This window comes from Podarcis muralis, chromosome 2, assembly GCF_964188315.1.
Source record: "Podarcis muralis chromosome 2, rPodMur119.hap1.1, whole genome shotgun sequence".
Lineage (NCBI taxonomy): Eukaryota > Metazoa > Chordata > Lepidosauria > Squamata > Lacertidae > Podarcis > Podarcis muralis.
In genome coordinates this window covers 83,042,193-83,066,292 of record NC_135656.1, presented here as the reverse complement: position 1 = coordinate 83,066,292, position 24,100 = coordinate 83,042,193, and the positions used below count along the sequence as shown (strand labels likewise).

Below are 24,100 nucleotides of genomic sequence, written 5' to 3'. Positions count from 1 at the left end.
CGTCAAGCGCAAGACTGCAGCACAAGCAATTGCAAATAGAATAGGCTCATAAGTGAAAGATTCCTCTGCAATCTTTGTTTTCCCCATTGGTCTGTAGGGGCCCTCACTTTCAGAGGAGTTCTGGAAATCTATTTAGCCAACCAATCGAATTAGCTGAATGGCTTTCAAATACTAGTCAACTGGACTCGGACTCAGGTGGCTCAATAAACAACATCCCAGTGCTAGATGTGCCTCTTCCATTTCAAGCAGCTTCAGGGATGAGAACAATTACTCAACTAACCCTGGCCAGAAAGAATGCAGACTCTAGAATATACAGCCTCATTGCTTTACACAGGGGAGAAAGGAGATGGTAGATAATGCTTTAGAGAAACATTCCTCTAGGTTTCAGGCTCACTGTGTGAATCCAAAAAGTGAGACAGCTAAAATCCCCAACCTTGACCAGCCAAAGGCCCAATAAACTGAGAAGCCCTCCTCTGAAAAGATCCTGTCAGCCATGCATATTTATTGGTCTTGTAGTCTAGCCTATCGGAGAAAGTTTGAGATGGGTGACAGCTTTAAGAACAGATGTTCTTTGCAACTATGAAATATAAAAATATATCTTATGCATGCATAATTCAGGCTTTTAGTGAATCACTAGAAAAAGTAGTTCAGCAATGGAAAGACTAGAACAAAACACAACCTTTGTGCCCATTTGAGCTTTTGGAGCACAAATGCTATCAGGATGATATTAAAGTGATTTCAGAATAAAGATGCCAAAATATTGGTGCCCCAAACCCATCAGAACTTCATTGCAAAACAGGAGCACATTGAATTGGTCCTAGGAGGCAAATGCAGACTCTAGACCATTAGTCTTCAACAGGTGGTTCAGGACCTAATACAGCCGTACCTTGGATTCCAAACGCCTTGCAAGCTGAACGTTTTGGCTCCCGAATGCCACAAATCTGGAAGTGAGTGTTCTGGTTTGTGAACGTTCTTTGGAACCCGAATGTCTGACAGAGCTTCCGCGGCTTCCAATTGGCTGAAGGAGCTTCCTGCAGCCAATCAGAAGCCACACTTTGGTTTCCGAACATTTTGGAAGTTGAACGGACTTCTGGAACTAATTCTGTTCAACTTCCAAGGTACAACTGTATTGGGCTGTGGCCTGATCTATGGTGAGTCACAACAGCAGTGCTTCCACCACACAAATATATGGCAGTGGGTCCCCAAATGCATGTTTGGGTCGAAGATGGGCCCTGTGTCTGAAAAGGTTGAAGACTGCAGTTCTAGAGCATTGGCATAATGTGCTTCTAGCATTCCATCATGACCAGGAGATGCACCTTCATTATACAGCAAGTGTAGCCTCAGAGCCTGTACACAAACCCCACCGACAAAAGGTAGAAGCTGTAGCATTGGCTGTCCCTTTTGGCTTCTTAAGAGCTTTACTTTTTCTTAAAATTAAAAAAAAAGCATCTTTCTAATCCTGCTGGATGCGAAGATATGCTTTTAAGTGTGTGGCAAATGCCTGCAAGCTGGAAGAGCTGCCTATCCATTCAGACACACACCAGGAAGCTTCTACCTCTTCACTCATGTTCAGTTCTGCCTCTCTTTTTTCAAAGAGGAGACATGGGCTTTCTTTTTCTTTCTGTAAGTACCTTTTCTCCAGGGGAGAGATCTGCAATCTGCCTCACAATTATGTCAATCATCACCATCATGTCTGTGTGGTAGAAGATGTTTGCCGTGTCCTTGCTGGCAAAGATGTCCTGTAGAAATTTCAGCACGGAGTGAGGCGGCTGCGGCTGGTGCTTGAAGATGCACACGGGGTCGTCTGATCACAGGTCAGAGAAAAAGAAGCTTGTTGTGACATGCATAGACACGAGCTCCCTTTAGCCGAAGGAAGCAATTTATACACAATGTGCGTGGACGGAGAGGCTTAGCTAGTTTCTGAGCAGCAAAGAAACCAGTCTCTTGAAGAGCAGAGAGATTTTCCTCCCCATTGCAGCACTGCCCTAGGAGGAGAGAGAAAGCTTTCCACAAGTGCATTACCCTCGCCTTGAATTCTCTATCAGCGCCTCTCTTTATAGAAAATTGGCATAAACTGTATTGTGACGCATGGGTCATACAACTGTAACATTTAGCTTACCCCCTAAGACACCCACTTCTTCCATGGACCACTTCACTGCCGCTCCGTACATGAAAAAGTGTAAGTGCAGGACATATACTCCTGCACAAGGGACAAAGACGGTGGCTGCAGGGAGGCGTTCAAGGAGAACCTTGCTTAAGTCTTGGCATTTGAGAAATAAACTCAAAGTGAGATGTCAAGAGTAGGCTTTCTAGCAACAACTAAGGATCTGAAAGGAGGCCAAGGGAAGGAGATTCAAAAGCTAAAAACAGCCTGAAGTGCTAAGAACATCATTTTCAGTCTGGAAAAGGGCTTAAACCAGGGATAAAGTAGAAGCATGAAACACAGGAAGTCATTTAAGAGCAAATCAACAAAGTAAAGGGAGCCTGAACACACACACATAAGCAGGCAGGACCCCCCATGCTCCTAAATACATTAGTCCACACAATCCTTTGTTAGGAAGGCATAGGTAGGGAATTAGAGAGTGTAGGGGGAAAGCTCTCCTGCTTTAATGAAGTGCTTTACAACAGGCTCCACAGCAGACTCAACACAATGTTCAGCGCTGGCAAAGTATTCTATAGGTGGGCTACTTGAAAAGCTGGTGGGTTGGGAGAGAAAGAAAACACAACAAGATCCCCTAAGAAGCTAGACTCTGGAGGTTTTTGGTTCACAGAGTGTGCCAGTGGGGGAAGAAAATCCAGTTGTTGAGACATACACAACCACTCACACATCCTGGCTTCAAAATATCCCTGGAGGTTGGGCGCAAAGAGAATCAGCATAGATCCAAAGCTGATGACAAGACCAGTTTGTCGAAGCAAAAATCCTTTTGAAGGAGGGAAGGGAAAAGTGGAAGCAAAATACAGAACAAAGGTGGGGGTCCCTTGGGTTTGTTACAGTGACTACCAGGGCTAGGAAGCATGCTTTTAAGAAGTGGGGTGGGTTATTAGGATTTCACATCAGCTACCAGATCCTTTACTCAGTACCATCTTCCCTGGTTATACAGATCTCAAAATCCCTGAGAAACAGCTGCACAGAGCTTTGCACTAAATATTTATTATACTTTTATTCTGCTTCGCAACCAAGACACTCCAAAGTGATTGCAAACAGCTATTAAAAATTCAGTTCCCCAAAATACAGTTCTAAGGACACCACGGTTAAGATGTTGGGGGATCTGCACTCCATACGGTGCTTTGTCTAGTTCTACACACCTGGAATACAGCTCTTTGGCCAGATAAGGTCACTGCATGCCGTTCTGCCACTAACTGAGCAATTACCTGCATTCCAGCAGGTCAATCTCCTTCTACCACAGAGGCAGAACCGACTCCCCTGGCCTAGAAACTTTAAAAGGCAGAAAACTTCACGGGAGCTTAGAAACTGTTTGCCAATTATTCCTCCTCTGCAATGTCAGCAGGTGCCACTCTTCAGATCTACTTGGCCATTAGTGCTGCCGTTATCTCGAAACAGTAATAGAAACCTGCAGACAAACTCACCCGCACGATTCAAGAGAAGAAGAAGCTTTTCTGTGAAGGTTTTGACATTGGAGTGCTTGCTCACGGTAACCATGATCACATTATGCTCAGGCACTAAGAAATAAAACAGGCTTTATTAGAAGTGACCAGCTGCCTATAACTGGCTTAGTTACAATAGCTATCAGTGATGGGGAAAAAGAGCTGGGGCGAAGACACATCTCCACTGCCCACCCCCAACTTATGGAGTGTCGCGATGCAAAGTAGGGGTCTCTCACTGTAAGTGGAGGGTCTCTGTGCCAATCAAAACGCCACTTATTCAGGAGCCTACAGTGTGTGGGAATCTTTTATTAGTAGAGGAGGCTCCCTGCTTCATAGTCATCCTCCACAATGGGGATAGCGACATGGGTAATGGTGGAGGCTCTGTATCGTGTTTAAGGCTTGCAGCCAAGCAGAATGACTGAAGAGGGCTAGTGTTGTTTACCCCACAGTGATCACTCGACCCGGATGCACATCCCACTTCCATCAGGTCTCACAAACACAAACATATCAATATCATAATGCTGTTGCCTAAGATGGGACTGCACCAGGAATGCCATGTACAGCCACTGCAGAGCTGAAGGAAGATCACAATAAAAAGGGTTGCCAAAATTATCAAACGAATGGAGGCAAGGGACTTTTTAGTTTAGAGAAAAGGAAAGTAAGAGGAGACATGACAGAGGTGTATACAATTATGCTTGGTGTGGAGAAAGTAGATAGGGAAAGGGTGTTCTCGCTCTCGCATAATACTAGATATAAAGCTGATTAATATTCTATGGCCTTTTAAACGTGTTTGGGGGTGGCTTATGGTTTTGTTTTTGTTCTAACTACAGTGGTACCTCAGTTTATGAACTTAATCCATTCCGAAAGTCCGTTTTTAAACCAAAACTGTTCTTAAACTGAGACATGCTTTCCCTACTGAGGCCTCCCGCCGCCAGTGCCCTTTCACCGTTTGGATTCCGTTCTTAGACCGAGGTAAAGTTCTCAAACCAAGACACTATTTCCGGTTTTGCGGAGTTTGTAAACCAAATCGTTCTTAAACCAGACTGCTCTTAAACTGATGGACCACTGTATTTATTTGCACTTTGATCCTGTATTTTTACCTTGTGAACTGCCCTGAGATCTTTGGACGAAGGGTAGTATAAATAAATGAACAAATGAAATGAAATGAACTAACAAAGACATGGTGCAAGCAAATCACTGTCCTATAACTTCCTCGCAAACCAATCAGGACCAATGTTCAGTAAACAACTGACACTGCATAACCTCTGTATAAACTTTCTGTAAGCGTGTCAAGATGAATGCTCAAGAAATATGTCATCTGGAGAAACCCTTGCTGTATGAAGCCTTGTTATGATGCAACCAGTGTTGTAATGTAGTTGTCTGTTAAAAATGCCATTTTCATTTTATACCGCAATCTTTGGGCTGTCACCTGTATCCTCCATTTACTAGTTTTCTTTATTACTTTATACACCTGAGGGGAAAAAAATCAATACCACTACTTTCTTTTTTTTAAATATAGTTTTTTGTTATTTTCATACATGAAATTACTGAATTTGCTACTAGCCATTATCAAGCATTAAAGCCATGGAAGCCCATATTCATAATCTGGCCGAAGATTCTAGAACAAATGTTTAACTTATACAATACACACTTCTTCACTTCTACTGTGTGCGTTTGCATCTAGTCACTGCGTCAGGCCCTGTTTCAAAACAGGGGCTCACAGCTTGCTCCTGAAATAGTCATCAGGGTTTGTGCTGCAAAATTCAGCTGCAGAAATATGTCTTGCTAGGTAATGTGAAGCTCCCTGCTCTCCAGTCAGCAAGCTACACCTGCTCAACTAAGAAGCCAAGATTATTCAGACAACCATATAGAAAATTGAGCTTTCTTACGCTACACCACCCCAGGGGATGGGAAGAAGCCAGAAAGAGGCTCAGACAATGCCACGCAGTGGAGGCCCACCGCTATTTCGGCACATTCCATAATTGATGCCATTCTATCACACAGCATGGGCATGGAAGTGCAGGAGGAAGAGACAGGAGTAAGTAGTCAACAGCTCCCTCCCCCCCTGTGAAAAAGCCAGTATTTCACAGTCTGGTTTAAGTTTCATTTCCCATCCTGAACAACTTGTAACGAAGGCAGCAAATGAATGCAAATGATTCCCCCCCCAAAAAAAACAATAACAACATTGAGATGCCATAGCCTCTGCCCAATCGGGGCTACCATTGGTCTGTCTGAGTCACCTGACTTTGCGCCAGCTACCTCCCACCCCTTGTTTCATGGACAACAATCTCATTACTATTCATGCATAGGGAGGAATATTTTTAAGGATTCCTTTCTGTTCTGTTTTATTTTATGTTTTTGTGCTTTATTCCTTAAATAAAGAATCTTATTCCTTAAGATTGTGCTGCCACTTTTACATGATTTGTTTTTGGGGTTTTTACATTATTTATGCTTTTTCAACTGCAAGTTGCTTTGGAAGGCCTAGGATGGAAGAGATACATGGCTATAATAAGAATTTGGGCTTATTTGTTTTTGTTTCAGAACCATACAATATGGCTATATATGAAGTGGGGAGGGAAACCCATAAGGATGGAAGAAGGCAACTGATTCTGTCTTGCCATCCCTTGCAATTTGCAAATGACCTCAACTTGCCATGGTGACGTCTTTGCTTCCATTACTGCTCCCTCCATCTGCACTTACTGAATGCTGTGTCTAATACTAGTTGGCACTCTTAGGACTAATCAGAGCAAGTCAACAGAAAGGCAGAGATGTGTCAGGGAAGAAAACAGTAGAACCTCTACATGCCGGGAAATATCTGTAACATTTCAGAAAGCATCATGCCGAAGACAACACACACACACATTGAACAGGTTTCAGAGAAGCAGAATTTGTGGCCTTTTCTGCATTACACACTCTGGTGGCTTGAAAGACATAGGCTTTTTTCCACACAAAAAGAAATGCAGTCCAAAAAGAGGCTGAGCATTAGTTTGTAAGTTTTGACTAAGTTCCAGTTTCCCACTGTACCCCAGGTGGGCACAAAATAATTCATATAAATACTCTGCCCGTCAGGTGAAACAGTGTAGGTAATTACTCAAACTAGCCAGCACTGAAAGAATAAAACTGTAATGAATAAAAGGGAAGAAAAAATAGACTTAAATCCGTTTCTATTAGGTGATTAATAATGCAACAGATTTATTTATTTACAAACACACACACACACACACACACACACACACACACACACACACACTTTACTATAACCCATATCTTAATGATGTTATCCCTTAAATACTAGGTGGCAAATTACTGGATGTGTTTATAGCTGCTTAATCCATTCCACTTCATGAAGCCAAGGTGGAAAGGCATCCCATGCAAAAGCAGAAAGCAATTAAGGCAAGGCCATGAGAACTTGGCAGCGTAATAATTTGCCAGGATATTCAGGATTAACAAGATGCAGCCTGATACCACGGTGTGTTCTGACCTGCTTATGACTGCCCACTCAACAAATTACATTAAAAAGTGCCTGCAATCACCAACAGCAAGGCTAAGCTAAGCTGCTTCCCAAAAGGCTCAGCCTGGCAGGAACAAGGGGAGATCAAGTCTTCCTGGAGAAAGTGCTGCCCAGCAGAATACCATTATAAGGAATAACCTACAATGCATCTACAGCTAATGAAATTCACAAGGCACAGCAAGGGATAAGCAGAACAGCTGCCAATCACCGAAAGGAGGAAGATGCCCAGTTAACTGCATTGCTAAGGACCCAGTACTTGTTACAACAAAGTCTCAGACTGGAATTTCCTCCCAGCACCCCAGCTTTGAGTCTCCACATTTCATGGAGCACAACTATGAAAGTGCAGTTCTCACATGCATACTTTACCTATTGGGGAAAGCAGGGGGAAGGAGGATGAAACTGTTTTTGATTGTGCACAGGTTACTATTGACAGGTTAATATTAAACAATGAGCATACAGCCAGTCAAGGAAGCTAAAGGGTGTAGGGGAAAACATGTATCGGTATTTATATGCTACCAAAAGAAGCCTCCAAGTCAAGACAGTAGAATAGGCGTGCTCATTTTTAAAAGGGGGCCATAGATGTAGTGGGCAAAAAGGAAACCGAGTGGAAAGAGAAATGGGGGGGAAGGGCATACTGTGGACATCAAAGAGGGCACAGTGCCAAACAAACCAATGGAACAACTTCATCCACAGAATAATTCTAGGGGACAGTGCCAGCCTCAAACTAATTCCGCACTGAAGACATACCACCTGGGAAGCATCCTACATAGAAAGCATGATCATAATGCATGACTTCAATGTGCCTCACAGAGACTGGGCAAGTGTGTGTTCTGACTCGGACAAAGAGGCAAAATTTCTAGACACCTCAAATGACGGTGCCCTAGAAGAGCTGGCCATGGAACTGGCTAGAAAGGAGGTGACTGCAGATTTAATCCTGAACTGTGCCAAGATGTGTGCATGTTGCTGAGCCAATTGGAAATACTAATCACAGCGCAAAAGGAGAGCTCTGATAGGTCAGTGTAAAGTTCCAAGGGGAAAACTGCCAACCTTGTTTACCAAGTTGGCAGGAAAGTGTTCCCTTTCGAGGAAGAGGTGCAGAAATGAGAGCTTGCTGGCTAGTCCAGAAGCAGTTTAAATCTCCCTTAATAATACCTGAGCTCATATTTTCAGAAATGTAAATCTGCTCCCTTTCCACCTGTAGAGCATGGCCAAGTGTCTTATTTAAATCTGTATCTTACCCATTCCAAAACCTAGACAGAGGCTTCTTGCAACTTAAAGAAAGTACAGTGAAAAGTCTTCCACAGCTCACTGAAAACCTTGGCATCATCTCAGCTGGGAAAACTTTTATTACTCACCTGGAATGTGAAGGTTAAAAGCCAGAAGAACATTAATGAACAGGTCAGGCAGCTGGTCTGTGGTGTCTGATGGCAACCCATCTTCAATCACATCCAACAGAAACTGGACAAACTGGGAATTGAGGTGCTCTGTGCAAAATAAAATATGTTTAGAAATGTTTTTGTTCTGTTGTTGTTTTTAAAAGACTCCACAGGGGACGTGATTTCTGGTATGCGAAGCAAAACTATAGGTCCAGCCACTACATTTCAAAAAGCTGAGTAGCAAATGAGACACTGGGGTTATTCATTTTGGGTTGTATTTAAGTCCTATTCAGAGTAGATCCACTGAAATAAATGAAACTATGTTAGTCATGTCCATTTGATAAAGACAGGAAGTCTGTATCTGATGCGCATTAAATGGATCATATTGTATTGTATTCGTATTAAGTAGGTGCACAGCAGTCACCAAGGCCAAACAGTTCCACTAACTGAGGACCCAAACTAGATGATAAAAGAGGGGTAATCCAAGTATGGATCCCTGTTATGCCCTCGCCCCACCCACCTGCTGGTTAAACACAGCTCTTGGAGAGAGGGACTAGGTTTGGTAGCTATGGTGCTGGGAGACGGAGATTTCACCCCTTTCCTCTTGCATATTTTCCCTTGAAAAGTTGCTCCTCCCAAGCTGCTGTTTGCCCTGCAAGGGTGGTTTACTGAGAGCCAGTGTGGTGTCGTGGTCAGAGTGCCTGGCTAGGATCTGGGAGACCAGCGTTCAAATTTCCACTCAGCCATGAAACTCACTGGGTGACCTTGGGCCAATCTCTCCTGCTCTCATCATAACCTATTGCACAGGGTCATTGTGAGGATAAAATGAGGAGGAGAACTATGTATGCTACTTTGAGCTCCTTGGAGGAAAGGTGGGGTATAAATGAAATAGACAGACACAGACTGTGGAAGGACGGAGTTGAAGGCTTAGGGCCATTTATCAGCTAATAAGAAAGATATGGCTGCCCTCCAACAAATGTCCTGACTGATCTCAGGGAAGCTGAATTCAACACACAGTTCTGAAGGGAAGACCAAGCAAGTTTTCACTCATCTGGGCTCCATCCAGTTCTCATATTCCCTGTAAGCGTTTTGATGAGCCGTTTTCCAGACTGTGGAGAGCAATCTCGGATCAAGCTGTCTCTCTTTAATTATAGGTTAAAAAAAACTGCAGAAATCCTCTGCTCAGTGGCAGCTTGCCACCCACCCCCTGCGGTGGAGCTTTTTCTCACCATAGTGATGATATGGCAGTGGTTCTCCCATACAGAATATCATAGCCAGCACCAAAGCGGAGTAGCACATCTTCTGATGGTCTGGAAAAGAAAGCCACGAGTTTAGTTACACCTGCGCCAGGGCACATGCCATTGAAGGAAGGCAGCTGGCTTGCTTGGAGGTCTGCTCTCTTTCTCCCCTAAGGCAAAATTTCTGCCACATTGAAAAAAGTCAAGATAGAAGAAGAGATTATACAATGAATGCAGCAGATCAGAAAATATGTGTTACATTTCCGGCATGGTGTCAGCTCTTAAACAGATACCGTATTGCCCCAAATATAAGCCGCAACCGCATATAAGCCGCACCTTTAAAATTCAAGGGGGGGGGGGAGGAAAAAAAAGTCAATACCCAAATATAAGCCGCTCCCTTAAAATTCCGCGGGCACTCACACCCATTCCATTTTACCGTATGTGTTTCAGCAATGATATCATAACAGCCAATTTTTGTAAGGTCACAAATTTAAGCCACATTTTAACTTTACAAAGTTGAATTGGGGTGTGTGGCTTATATTTGGGGCAATACGGTACATTTCTCTCGATATTTGATACCGTCAACAAAGTCTTGAGTCTTGAAGTGGAGTATGCAAGAGCTATTAAGTTTAAATATAGGGAATTTGCCTACTGCCCGATGTTGCTATATAATTCTCACCATCCCCAACCATGCTGGCTAAAGCTGTTGGGACTTGGAGCTGAGCAAGATCTGGAGGTCCACAGGTTCCTCATCTCTGGTCCAAAGACCAGCATGTCATGTCTGCTGGATTTTTCTTTTTTTCTACAATTCTTGTTCTATGTCTAACTGAGCTTTCATATATCCATTCTGTCTGGTTAAGGCAACAGAGTTTGATTTCTGCAGGGCAATGATGGGAAATCTGTGGCCCTTCAGATGTTGTTGGACTCCAAGTCCCACCAGCCCCAATGGTAAAGGACGATGTGAGTTCATCAACATCTGAGAGTCACAGATTAGCCACCCCTGCTGTTGAGCAAAATGGTAGTGACTTACTCCTTACTGCAAAGGATGCCTCCATCCATTGGCTCTAATAGCACAAACATAATCGGCAGTAGAGGAAAGAGTCTATTCAGTCCCTGCTTTCATATTTCCTAATTCCAATCACCTCTTGCCCAATACATTTCAGATTGGTGAAATTGACTAGACCAAAGCGGAAGTAAATTTTACACATATGAAGTTCACTGTGGAGGATAAACTTGCTTTTTAAAGGAAAAACAAGGTTGGTTAAGGCATTAGAGCACACATTTAAAGAAAAATGGATTTAATAAAAATTCCTGGTCTTAACTCGTTACTGATGCACATCGGGACAGGACCTCTTCTCCTATTTCTCTGACTGCTAATTGTATTATTGTAGTATTAAATTCTCATTTGCTTTTTAATAAAACAGGGGGTACGGCACATTATCAAATGCTGTGCTGGAGAAGAACAGACTTCTGATTGCCCAGAGGAATTTCACCGCTCTTCTCCCCACCCCACTTCCCAGAGCCTTCCATGGACCTCAGAGTCTTCTCCAAAAGGTATGGGGAGCCTCTGGAACAGATTTTGGGATAGTGGGGGAGGGGCTGCAAGGGGGAAGAGGGAAAGGGGAGGTTCTGGGCACGATTGGAAATTTGCTCACACATTAAATTCTGCCCTTTGTATATGGATTTGTTTGTTTGCTTTGCTGTTAATTGTGTTGAACTCCTAAGTGAAAGAAAAGCAGGACAATTTAAAAATATATAATACAACTGGGTTAAACAGCTTCCCCTACCACAAATAGTATTTCAAGATCTCACATATATTCTAATTTGGTTTAGTGTGGGGTTTTTTACAGCCGTTCCTGTAGAACACATTTCTTTCCCATAAATCAGCAATAGTTTGGCTACAAGTCACCTGAGATTCAGACTATTCCAGGTGTGCGTTTTCGCTTCCTTTCCAGGGCACATTTGTACCTCATGCATCAACCTGTCCTGCAGGCTGCTAGTATAGCACAATTTTCACTGGCAGCATCTATACATGAGCGCTCCACAGAACCACAGCCACTGCCTTTCCTGAATCTTAATTAGTTGGCATGTTCCAGTAGGGGTTTAAATAAGAAACGCCACATGATAGGGCATATGGCCACAATGAAATATGCACTGCACTGTTTACAAGAGATCATTAAAGCATGGAGAGGTTTACACAGCCTAGTTATTATGTGCAGCGATGAATAACCCAGTAAAAGTTGGCTCATTTCTGTATAGGCCAATACTTGGGTTATGTACTCTATGTGACGATTAGCAGGAAAGTACTTGGACTTCGAAAGTGTGGATCTGTCCATTTCTCTCTCAGCATGTTTTGTTTCCCAGGTGGGTCCCAACTTTCATCTGGCACAACCATCCCCCTCCGCTGGATGTGACCGCCAGTCAGGCAGATGAACATAAGAATTTGTGGCAGGGTTGGACACAGGCTTCCCTGAAGCTCCAGAACAGGTTAGGGGGCGCCAATGTTTCATATGTACCTCGCTCTGTTATTTTACCAGCAAATGTGCCATCCTAGGGGAAACCATCAGCTTTGTTTATGGGTGCAGCTGCCTGGGAGAAGGCCTTTGGCTGCCTGGGAAAGGAGTCAAGGAGCAGAAGCCCCAGTTAGCCAAGAGAAAGGATAAAGAAACTGGGGGAAACGATACATGATCTGACAACATGTCAACAACTCAAAAGCACCCTAAAACTAAAACAAGGAAAGAGCAGAACAATGAAACATGTTGTGCTGTATAGGGTCTCTGCTATTCAAATAGCACGCCCACCAGTGTATGGGGATTCTAGGCAAGGAACTATTTGGGGCTGATGGGCCTTCTAAAGATATCAAGCCATCACTGCAGCAGGTTTTGCACTGGGCAGCAGTGGCAAGTGGCAACATACAAGCTGCCACTGGCCCCTGCTACCATCTTCTCTGGTATTGTACCAGGGTAGCAGTTACTCGCAGAGGAATGAAAAGAGCTAACGCAATTAAAGCTTTGTAAGAAATATATCTGGAATGCTAGAAGCTGAATGCAATATGTAAGCTAATTCAATTATTCAGTGCATGCTAAATTCATTGATACAAAACCTTAAGGTTTGTTCTGAGCACCTAGTTCATTTCTCTTAAGCCATGGCAAAATGGTGCGTCCTTAGCAAATGTGACCAGTCACTTTTCCATCCTGGGCATATTAAAGGAGGAGGGGAAAAGGTTACCAGTAGCTCTTACGAAGACTAAAAAACCACAATTCAACCCAATTCACTTTGAAGACACAATTCACGAGGGGGGACCTCTGATGACTGACACTACACACAAAGCTGAGGCCAGTTCATGAAGGGCAGAGGAAATGAAAACCGCATTACCCAGAGTTTTGAGTCAACTTGAATGTTTTCTGAACTTAACCACAAAGCCAATCCTCTGGACCACAAATGCAACAAAGGAAGATTAGGACTTTGGAAGGGCTCAAAAAGTGAAGCTCATAAAAAAGGAGAGAGCAGAAGAAAAATGTAGAACTGACAGCAGTGTTGTGTCTCTATGTAGCAATGGCAAGGGACAGTTGATTACAGGAGTGGATTATAAACAGAATTGTTCTAGTTAATACTGCCTTGCTGCGTCTTATAATAAGCTTCCCCCCAAAAATACCATGTGGAAAAGATTTGCAGACTAGAAGCACCACAGGAAAGTGGCTGTCCAGGGGCAAGAAGCATCTAGCAGAAAAAGTTGGACAGCAGCCAAGGTGCTTGCATCAGCACAAGGGGAAAGCATTATTTCATCAAAAGCATCCAGAATCCATGCAGAGAGCTTTAGCCTCCAGTATTCCTCTTTAAGCACCAGGCAGGATCCAATGGAACGCTTGCTTCTGGCTTGACAACAATCCCCAGCCGCCTGAGAGTTGGCATGGATAGCTCTGCTCTTTGCCATCCGCAAAAGGGATTAGATGCTCTGCAGTCTATCAGAAGACAGATCAGCCTCGATTCCCAAGTTCCAAGCAACAAAGTAAGCCTCTATCACTCCAGCACTCAAGGTCATTTTTCATGAGAGAATCTGTTTACAGTTTTGTGACAGCAACAGCAGAAAAAGAAATCATCTAAGCACTGTTGCACAAAATGGCCCCTGGAAAGAAAGAAATGGCTGACATGGACCAGTGGCAAAGTATTCACTGCCCCTTGCCACTTTTTCATTGTCTCGGTGATCAGTCCTGTGTCATTGTGAAGTGTTATTTCAAATGAACTGGTAACTGACATGAAGGGAAAGCGCTGGATAGTTTTGGCTGTCAAAATCACATACCTGTCAAGGTCTGCCATTGCTAACACATGAGCAATAGTGTGTGCGCAAGATGAATGCTCCTCAGATGTGCTGTGTGGGGATAGAAAATGGTAAGCTGAAAATAAACGTGACAGGAGGGCATGGGGCAGAATACCTTTCCAGAAGCAGATGCTTCAGTCAAACGAAAGCATATGTAATATTTATAATCTAGCCTTATGGTCTCTTCCCCTAGCAGCTTATTTGTATTGTATTTGAAGCATGCAGAATTGAAAAACAAGCAACTACTGGCTGCAAAGCCAAAGGCTGACTCTACAAGATTGGAAGGTACTATCTGTAGGGAGATCACAAAGGAACAGCCCAGGGCAGCTACCAGGAGAACATGGTCTGCACATTTGGTGACAGCTAAAATGGCTGGCAAGGTTGTGCAGGTGCTACCACACAGCTCTGGCAGGATAGACTTGTAGGAGGAAGGAAGAAACAGGAGACAAAAAAGACCTTCTTTTTCAGCGCCCCCAGCAAAGACAAGTTAGAGGTCTAAAAGGGCACCTGAACTCTGAATTATCCAAGCAGTAGATGAAAAAAGGAATCCATTTGTGAGAAATACGGAGTATAGAATAAAAACATCTGCCTGTAGACGAACTTATAAATTAGTGATGTATGGAGCCGAAAGTTTATTTTTAGATGCCAGCAAGCTAGGACTAATCTTGAAATCCAGGCAAGCTTCCCGCTAGAGTGAACAATGAGAACTACAGCTTCAAGTACTGCCATCTTAACCAGCAGAAATAAACACCCTTTACAGAGACTTTTGCATGCCAAGATAAAAAATGCTAACAACTTCAGACACTGTGGACAATCAATAAACTGCTGTGATAAAGAGAAAGCTCAGACATCTATAAGCATAACAAGTATAAAGTGCAGGGACGGATCATATTTGCATTGCAGCAACACAGGGAATGAATGAATGTATCACAGAGCATAGCTGGGTCGTTGCGTCAGAAGCCAGTTGCCATCTCCCAGATCACCATCCCACCCACTCAAGAGCACACATCGCCTGCCTGCTCCCCATGCTAGTTCTGCTCTGTAGTTTTCCCATTTTGTTTGTGTTAAGTGTGACTGTCGGATTTTTTATACCTTCAGGGCAGAACAATCTTGGCTATCTGTATGCAGATAACGGCAGCCTGGCATTCCCTCTCATCCCCTTGCAGCTCAGCAAGGCTTAGAGTTGCATCCGATCAAGCGCAGGGCATTCATGTTCTCTAGCCTACCTTGTGCTTCTGCTGGCTTTAATTAATCCCCTCTCTCTTGTTTGCTGCTTGCACTGAGGAAAGGCCGTCTTACTGGTATATATCAACCCTATGCTTAGCACCCGAGTGTACCCCTCAAATGGTTTTTGAATGCGACAAATGAAACAAAACAGAACTGTGGTTTTCTTAAAGATGGCCAATGGATTCTCTTCAAAGTTTTGTCCTTCAAAGAAACCGTGTAGTGAGCCTCTGTTTGGACTTATCAAACAGATCTGTTTGCACCCTAGACAGACGGAACACAGTTTTTCATTACCACAGCTATGTTGCACCCATTTGGTAAATGTCCGGTTCTTCCCTCTAACCCTTAACTCTAGATTAAAGCCATTAAGCTTCCAAATCCTTTATCAGAAGACTTGGGATGTCTGACAGCAAACCTCGTTTTAGATACAGTGGAACCTCGGTTTTTGGGTATCTTGGAAGCCAAACATTTTGGTTTTCAAATGCTGAAAACCAGTTTTCGAATGTGCCTTGGAAGTCGAACGGCTTCCGAGACGTGTTTCTCAATGGAATCTTCCGCCCGCCCATTGCACCTCGGTTGTCAAAAGTTTTGGAAGTCGAATGGCCTCCTGGAATGGATTACGTTTGACAACCAAGGTTCCACTGTATATAGCTACACAGAGGAAAGGGGTGGGTTGTTCCATATGGCAAGCTGAAATGTTTGTGTGGATGTATGCTGTGCAGCTGAATCCCACCCAGAGCTGGTAAGGCTGCAATCCTATGCTCACCTGGATGAGAGGAAGTCTCATTGAACTCAGAGGAGCTTACTACTGAGCAGACCTGAATAGGATTGTATCGCAGGAGGCAGTGGGGTGCAAAGGTTAGCGCTGAACTTGGAGTGGGAAGATCAGAGTTAAGCTTACACAGCTAACACCTTCTGTCTAACCTCTCACTAGTAGGCTATGAGGATAAAGTGAGCTCGTTCACCTGTACAGGTAGCTCACTACCCTGAGCACAGTCAAAGGATGGGATGCAAATATGGGTAGTCATATAATCATCATTTATAATGCTTACTTTCAAAGGGTTATTCGTTTGTATAGAAAAGCAGGCTGTTAATGCCACATTTGATAGTGGATTATGGATTCAGTTTTAAAAGATTAAGGGTCTAGACTTTATCATGTGCGCTTGCATTAGTTTCAGAGTTCTAATTAAACTAGTTCTCATGGTGGCAGTCTGTTGCAGCATGTGTGTGTGTGTGTGTGTGATACTAAGCCAGATAATTTTTAAGGGATACTTAACTGATTTTTTAAAAAATCAAATAGCCCATTAAATCCCAATAAAACTCCCACTCTTTTGCCAGTGTACTATATGGCAACAGGTGACAACACCGCGAAGTCAAAGACAGCAACTCTTTTTTTTAACTATTCCATGTTCAGCAGCTGAATATAAAAAGGTAAAAGGAAACAAGATACAGCCCACTAGAAAGACACCATGGGCTTCTTTCTTCGAGATATGTATGCATTGCCCATCAAAGCCATGGAACGGATAGAAAGCCAAGAGATTTAAATCGGCACTTGGCAGCAATAAACAAACTGCAGAATTAATTTATTCAGCCTGCTGCATATTTTATACATATCGAAGAGCAGAAGTAGCTGGCTCTGCTAAACCTAGTTAATAAAAAATGTTCTCTGTCTAATGAAAGCACTTCCAATCTTTTTCTTCTGCAAAACTTTGCTTTCAAAGACATGGCTTCACACGAGGTCACCCATGAGATCAAGATCTACCGTCCCTTTTTAAACTGCCTGAACCAGGCAAGTTCACCCCCCCCCCCGCTATATCCATGCTATCTAAATCAGAAATACACAAGGCCATCCTTCGCCAAGATTTACATACACTTTCCATCATAGAACGGTCAAGGTATCGTTCCCCCAAAAAACCTTTATCAATGGTTCCCAAACTCACCCAAGCCATCTTCTGAGCCACTTGAAAATTTACCTGGGAGACATGCAGTCACTTAAATGAAATGCTAGTGAAGCCAAATACTCAAAACGGAACATTCAGCTACAATCCCAGGGGCCCAAATTCATGACAATTCAGAATGAGCAAGATTTGAAGGTTTAGCTGGGGAAATGGAAACAGAAGCTACTTGAATGATCATTTAGAAGGAGGCCAATAAACTCAAAACACATAGACCAGCACCTTACTACTTGCTCAGCTACGCGGGAGATGCTTGCAAAACCCAAACCAAACTAAAACTCAAGCACTCTCTCTTTGGCTATTGTGAGCTGCTTCCTCAGCTTGCAACAGGATTTCTAGGATGTAGAAGCATGGAAGAAATGCCAGGCAATTGATCAAGGATACGGGTAAGAGAATGTACTTTCAGATCTACTTTCCCTCACACTCTTCGCTTCCTGCCTCTGCTTCAACTTGGTGGCATAACTCCACTGTGCCCATCAGTCTTAATTTCCTACTAACACCCATCTCAGAGACTCTTGCAATGGTGGATTAGATTGCTGTCCAAATACCTGTAACAATTATTTTGGATGCCCAATCTTCATAACCCCACAATACCTCACAAGCTGCCCAGAGTGGCTGGGGCAACCCAGTCAGTTCAGATGGGTGGGTAGGTAGTAGTAGTAGTAGTAGTAGTAGTAGTAGTAGTAATAATAATAATAATAATAATAATAATAATAATACCACCTCAAGATCTCCATGACAAGCAGCAGAGATGTAGCAAGAGCCATTTTATAAGCTTGCCTTACCTTGGGTATGAGTCTGCATGTCTCGAGCTAGCTCCATTGGCAGGACCGAATTCACCAGAGCAGAGATAATAGCAGCATCCAAGTTGCACATTGCTCCAAAACACTTCAGAAGCAGTAGCCGTAATGGCACTCTGTGCTCCTAAAAAGTTATAAACGACAAATTTTAAATGACAAAATGCCAGGCAAATACTTCCTGTTTTTTATCAGTACTCACCAAGGTTAAGTATTTAGTTTAAGAACTGAGCTCAGCAAAGCGAGTACATTTATCTTCACTGGAACAGTTTCAAGTTAGTGAGCTCACATGGAAGCTGGCCTTTCAGGGTATGGAAAATGGTGGTGAACTGAATTTCACCATTAGTGTTTCTTGCCTAGTTCTTTATGAATAAGATAATCAAGAAACCAAGAAACCAAGGTTAGTGACAAGCCAGAAATGAAGCTACAGCTTGTTTGGGAGTTATTAACCACAGTTTCCTGGACTCGAAGTACAGAGAAATGACAGTTAACCTAGACTTCCTGGTTTGTTGAAACCAACTCTAAACACTAAAAGACAGTGCCAGATAACCTCTTCCTACTTGAGGCAGACCCATTTATTACCACCTTCCAATTTGCCTTCTGCATCAATTTGTAGCATCACACAAGTTTTGTGATAGAGTGCAATCCAAGCATTGTTTGGGATTAGAGGAAAGTAAGCTTACTCCTCAAGAGAGAGTCTCCTAATTGATACAACTGGGAACAGATGAATTATCCACTAATAAATAACTCCAACTCCTCTATAACTTCTTTTTGTGTGTGAAGATCCTTTCAGATATTTCATCACAGAAAGGAAACATTACACTTGTACAACTAATTTCTGATCCATACAAGTTGACTATCTATCACAATGGCAACTCCCACCACACAGGGACACGCCTCGTACCAAGTCATACCATTGGTCGATCTAGTTCAGACGCAACTACAATGACTGGTAGTGGCTGTCTGGGGTTTTAGACAGGAATTATCTCCATCTCCCAGCCCTACCTGGAGATGCTGGGCATTGAACCAGGAACCTTCTGCATGCAAAGAAGATGCTCCAGCAGTAAACTACAGACCTCCCCCTACTTTCCATGCGCTGGATTTTTTAAAATAAAAACATATTTAAAATGAAATGAATTAATTATGACAATCATAGGAGAGTGGATTATCTAGGGCAGATGGCTGTAACAGTGAGCCCTCGGAAAGGGATGGAGCAAAGAAGCATTCTTGCAGGCACTAAAGAGAAACACCTACATGTTTCTCCGCATACTTGATTTCCTTCCTTTGTCCCAGAGAAGTATCTTCATAACCTAATTTCCTACCCAAAGCTGTTTATGAATGCACAGATGTGCATCAATTAAGAGAAGAGCAGGAACAGCCTGCCAATGTTCCCAAGGCATTCTCAGAAATCCTTCCTCTCGATGACAGCAAAGCTGCTACCTCTGTTCCTGAGTGGAGTGCTTTTGTGTGTTTTTATAAGGGGCAGCTAGATTTATCTTCCAAGCTGCTAGCAGAGATGTGTCCATGACCCAGATATAAGGCTTGTTTTCAGGCACACTTTTCCTGATGCCACAAATAAACTTTGGAAATAAGCAGTCCTTTGTTATGGGTTCATTTACAGCTTACGCTCTCTAGATTTACACTGTTAAGCTCACACTCAGCATGCTCATATTCTTCCTTTGCTCTTACTGTTTGGCTACTTGATCGTAGTGTGGAATACTACAGCCTTCATAGTTGCCTGATTTAACTGGCAAGCCCATGCATGGGGAAACTGTGCCCCCCACCAGATGTTGCCAGACTACAACATCCATTATCTCTAACCACTGGCCAGATGGGAGTTGGACTCCAACAGCACCTGGATGGCTAAAGGTTCACTATTCACAGGCTAGACAAACCAATTGGAAATATTCCTGGAACCGAGAATGCCAGGAGGAGGTTAAGGTTCTTGACAACACTGTTGTAAACTTGTGTTCACATTTTCACTTACTCCTGTCCCCAAAAACTCTCCATCAGTTTTGATTTGTGAACAAGGATTACATAAAAACAGTGTGCCCCCTACATGCAGCTGCAATGATGATGATGATAACAATAATAATAATAATAATAAGTTATTTATACCCTGCCCATCTGGCTGGGTTTTCTCAGCCACTCTGGAGCTCTACACCCATGTCTGGTAAGATTCAGAGGGAGTTTTCCACCACTGGTGCTCTAGCCGTCTCAACGATTGTTTCATCACCCTCAGCTCCGGGGAAAACCACGGGGCTGTCTGGGCTCCATGCAATCGGAGAGGGCACTTTGGAGCCAGACAGTCAATAGCCCTGGTTAACTCTGCATTCCAGCGGGCCACCAGGGAATCAGCTGAAAGGCCATCAACATGGGATAAAACATTATCTATCATTCTCTGGAAACAAAAAAAATATTGACTGCAGCCTCATACCATCTGATAATATGTAACAAGGGACATAACCGATTCGAAGTCATTCTTCTTGCACATCTTCTTGCAGACTTCAGGATCCGCATCGGTCTGGAAATGTGGATGGAAAAAATCAGTTTCGCCGGGGAACCAAGAATGTATTGTTTCTGACAGTAGCCATGCAAAATGAACCTGCAGATCTGTCCCAAACCACAATCTTTCCATTCCCCAAACATAAACTAATATAATACAAACTAAAGTTATATTCAGTACCAAAACAAGTCTCTGTCCTGAAGCAAAAACAGTCTACAGATGTATGGTCCAAACAAAAAACCCCACATATAATTCCAGAGAGCTATGCAAGCTGCTGAAACAAGAGCATGCTGCTACCTATAAAGTAATATCTCTCTCATTCTGGAAGATAAAATAGCTTATAAGGGTTTTTTCCCCCAAACCCCAAATTTCCAATTTAATTTCAGGCCTGGAAGAGGAAAAGGACCCCCTCAAGCCAATCACATCCTTAAACAATGAACATTCACTAAAATGCACCAAATATGAGAGTTATAAGTTGTTTTGGACTTCTTTTCCGCTTGCTAATAGATGCTTCTTCTGAAAGAGTCAGCCTTTTAATGTAAATTTACACCTGCAGACTCCTTACTTTAGAAACGCTATTGAACACGCTAAAAACAAGCAACATTAGGCAATTTCACATTTCAGTTCACATTCATGTTCGTACACATGCTGGCCTCTCGAGAGAGATATGGATCAAGACAAGGTTATCATGCCACATACATAACAGAAATGCATCTGTATCATTCTTTTTTTTCATCTCCCACCCCAGCTAAAAAGTTACGCCAGAGCTTTCCAAACTGTGTCGCAACATGTTAGTGTGTTGGCTGCAGTGTGTAGTTGCGTTGAGCAAACGCTTCCCCGTGCTCCTCCCGGGGCTGGAAAGGGGTTAGTTTAATGGGTAAAACTGAATCACTGTGTCGCAAAATGATGCGTGTCTAAAAAGTGTGTCACCAACATGAAAAGTTTGGAAAGCTCTAAGTTACCCTGTCTTGATTGCTACTCGGGGCTCCTCCGGGAGGATATGTGGGGGTATAAATTCAATAAATAATAAAAAGGTAAAGGTACCCCTGCCCGTACGGGCCAGTCTTGCCAGACTCTAGGGTTGTGCGCTCATCTCACTCTATAGGCCAGGAGCCAGCGCTGGCCGCAGACACTTTCCGGGTCACGTGGCCAGCGTGACAAAGCTGCATCTGGCGAACCAGCGCAGCACACGGAAACACCGTTTACCTTCCTGCTGGTAAGCGGTCCCTATTTATCTACTTGCACCCGGGGGTGCTTTCGAACTGCGAGGTTGGCAGGCGCTGGGACCGAACGACGGGAGCGCACCCCGCCGCAGGAATTCGAACCGCCGACCTTGCGATCAGCAAGTCCTAGGCGCTGAGGTTTTACCCACAGCACCACCCGCGTCACTCAATAAATAATACATAAATCAAATTTTACATTTCTGCTGAACAGAAGTCTGAGAAAGTAACCAAGTCTCCAGCCATGCAAAAGCCAGAGCAGGAAATTACCAGAATACGAAGCAGTTCCTCCAAGTAACAGCAGATGACGTTTTCATCTTCATAGAGAGCCCAGCTGCGTTGCTGGGCATCATCTTTATGGCGGGCCAGATCTGCAAATATAACCTTTAGCCTCTGTTCGTCATGGCAGATCTGACCAGAAGGCAGTCCTGAACAAAGATCCTGCAACAAAAATAATATGCACCGCTTTAACAGTGAGCACTTACTGGAAAAGCACTTGTTTTCAACTATAATTTAATTTTCAACTGAGATTTAAATGGCTAAGGTAAGTGCACCTTCCAAGTGAAGGCCTTCAATGAACTGCCATTTGCAAATCATGCACAGGCATCCATAAATGCCACAAGTGACTTATTTTACTTTATTTTATTCCATATCCGGATAATGTCTTCTATTTGTTTCTTACCCTGGTTTCTTAATGGCTATTGGTCATAATAATAAAGGTTTTATTTGAACTGGCCACAAGAGGTTGAATGGGGTTAGTATCACTTATGAGAATACCCTCACAGTCATAAGCATGAATTAGTACTCTCAAAACTGAAATGTCTGTTCTGCTCAGTGTCCTGGGAAACGGATGGCAAACAGCTTGAACAATTAGTTAATTCAGCTGGTACACAGAAAACGATATTCCTCAAAGATGTGTATAACCTGGGGAGCAGAAGTGTCAACACAATACAGCTCATTGGGCACAATCATATCTGTAAGGAAGGAGGCAGTTTGGGAATCTTACAACTCTTGGGTTTTTGCACCTGCCAACTATGCCATTAACCTGATTAAACAAATGAATTCACATTGGCAGAGGGGGTGTATAAAGCAACTGTGATTCTATTGAAGATTAGAAATCTATTTCTCCCTATTTGTGCAACTTTTGTTTTGTCACAAGGCATGAAAGTGACCCTATGTGCTTGCAAAATGTGATGAAAATCATAGCCCTAGGAACCCAACTAAAAGAGCCTTGCATCATTTTAGAGTTACGATGGCAAGAATCTCCATCTCCCATCACACTGTTCATTCAACCTCATTTTAAATCAACACTGTGAGAACAGAAGCACCGTTAACTCTATCAGATTTCTCCAACCCTTTCTCTCCCTTCCTTAGACGGAGCGCTACTGGTACTATATTGGGAATAGGTAAAGGATCATGCTAATGTTTTTTGGGGTGCCTCCCCACCACCCACAACAACAAAAACCATACAGGGGCAGTTGCTTAGATGCAGCCAAGAGTTCCTTAGCTGGCTAACTTGCAGTGTGGATGGGGGGGATCTTTGAAAAGTAATTAATGTAGAAAGGATAACACATGGTTGGAACTGAGCAAGATGATTTCTCTAGAGCCCTGATTTCCATGCAAAACATGCCCTAGAATTTGCCATCAGCACCTTGAAATGTCATCTCTCAGTATCTAAGCAATTTGCAAGGAAGGAAATTGGAAGCCACCTTATACTGTCAGACCATAAGTTCACTTAGCTGCATGCTGACCCTACTACAGTGGCTGGCCGTAGTTCAGCAGTTTCAGATGGGAGGAATGCCCAGCAGTTCCTTGAAATGTCAGAGATTGAACCCGAGGCCTTATATTTAGGATGAGGGTGGGAGAGTGGAATAAGGACAAAAGATACTAGGCTCTGAAAACCACAAAAGCTTGGTGAAACAAAAACCAGGCTTTTCCTGGAGGGGTGTCCCCAAACAAGTGATGCCACAATAAATAAGTCCTTGTTCTGTGCATCCACACTGACTGAGCCTTATAGATGGTTCATGCAACATTTGTTCAGGACCAAGATAAAACTTTATGCTTTTATCTTCACATAGACTTATAGTGATGGAGGTCTTTATCCAGCCCTATGGTCTGAGAAAAGGATTTTCCACAAACAGATCAATTCAGACCATAATATGACCAAAACCAGAGGAGAAGCATTGTATGATGCTAAGGTACATGCAGAACCATTATGTGATCAGACAAGTTCCCAACACAAGTTCCCAAACAGCAAACGTTTAATCCAGAAGTATGGATAGAGGAGAGCATGGAAGTGAAATATTGCCAGTTGGGTAAGAAATAAACTAGATTTGTAGCTGGCTGACT

At 43.2% G+C, this 24,100-nt stretch overlaps 1 protein-coding gene across 3 annotated transcripts in view; it reads right to left on the bottom strand.

Annotated features, from left to right (window-relative positions):
- The window catches only part of NCKIPSD (NCK interacting protein with SH3 domain), an 86,841-nt gene that overhangs the window by 1,784 nt on the left and 60,957 nt on the right, over positions 1-24,100 (bottom strand). For 2 of the 3 annotated variants that reach the window (XM_028719153.2, XM_028719154.2), the window contains 7 exons: positions 22,022-22,192; positions 20,463-20,549; positions 18,014-18,152; positions 9,723-9,803; positions 8,473-8,601; positions 3,589-3,681; positions 1,632-1,804 (listed from right to left, as the gene is read on the bottom strand). In XM_028719153.2, the coding sequence (XP_028574986.2) occupies positions 1,632-1,804; positions 3,589-3,681; positions 8,473-8,601; positions 9,723-9,803; positions 18,014-18,152; positions 20,463-20,549; positions 22,022-22,192 (873 nt within the window). The remainder of the gene's footprint in view (positions 1-1,631; positions 1,805-3,588; positions 3,682-8,472; positions 8,602-9,722; positions 9,804-18,013; positions 18,153-20,462; positions 20,550-22,021; positions 22,193-24,100) is intronic. The other variant, XM_028719155.2, reaches the window with a different exon arrangement.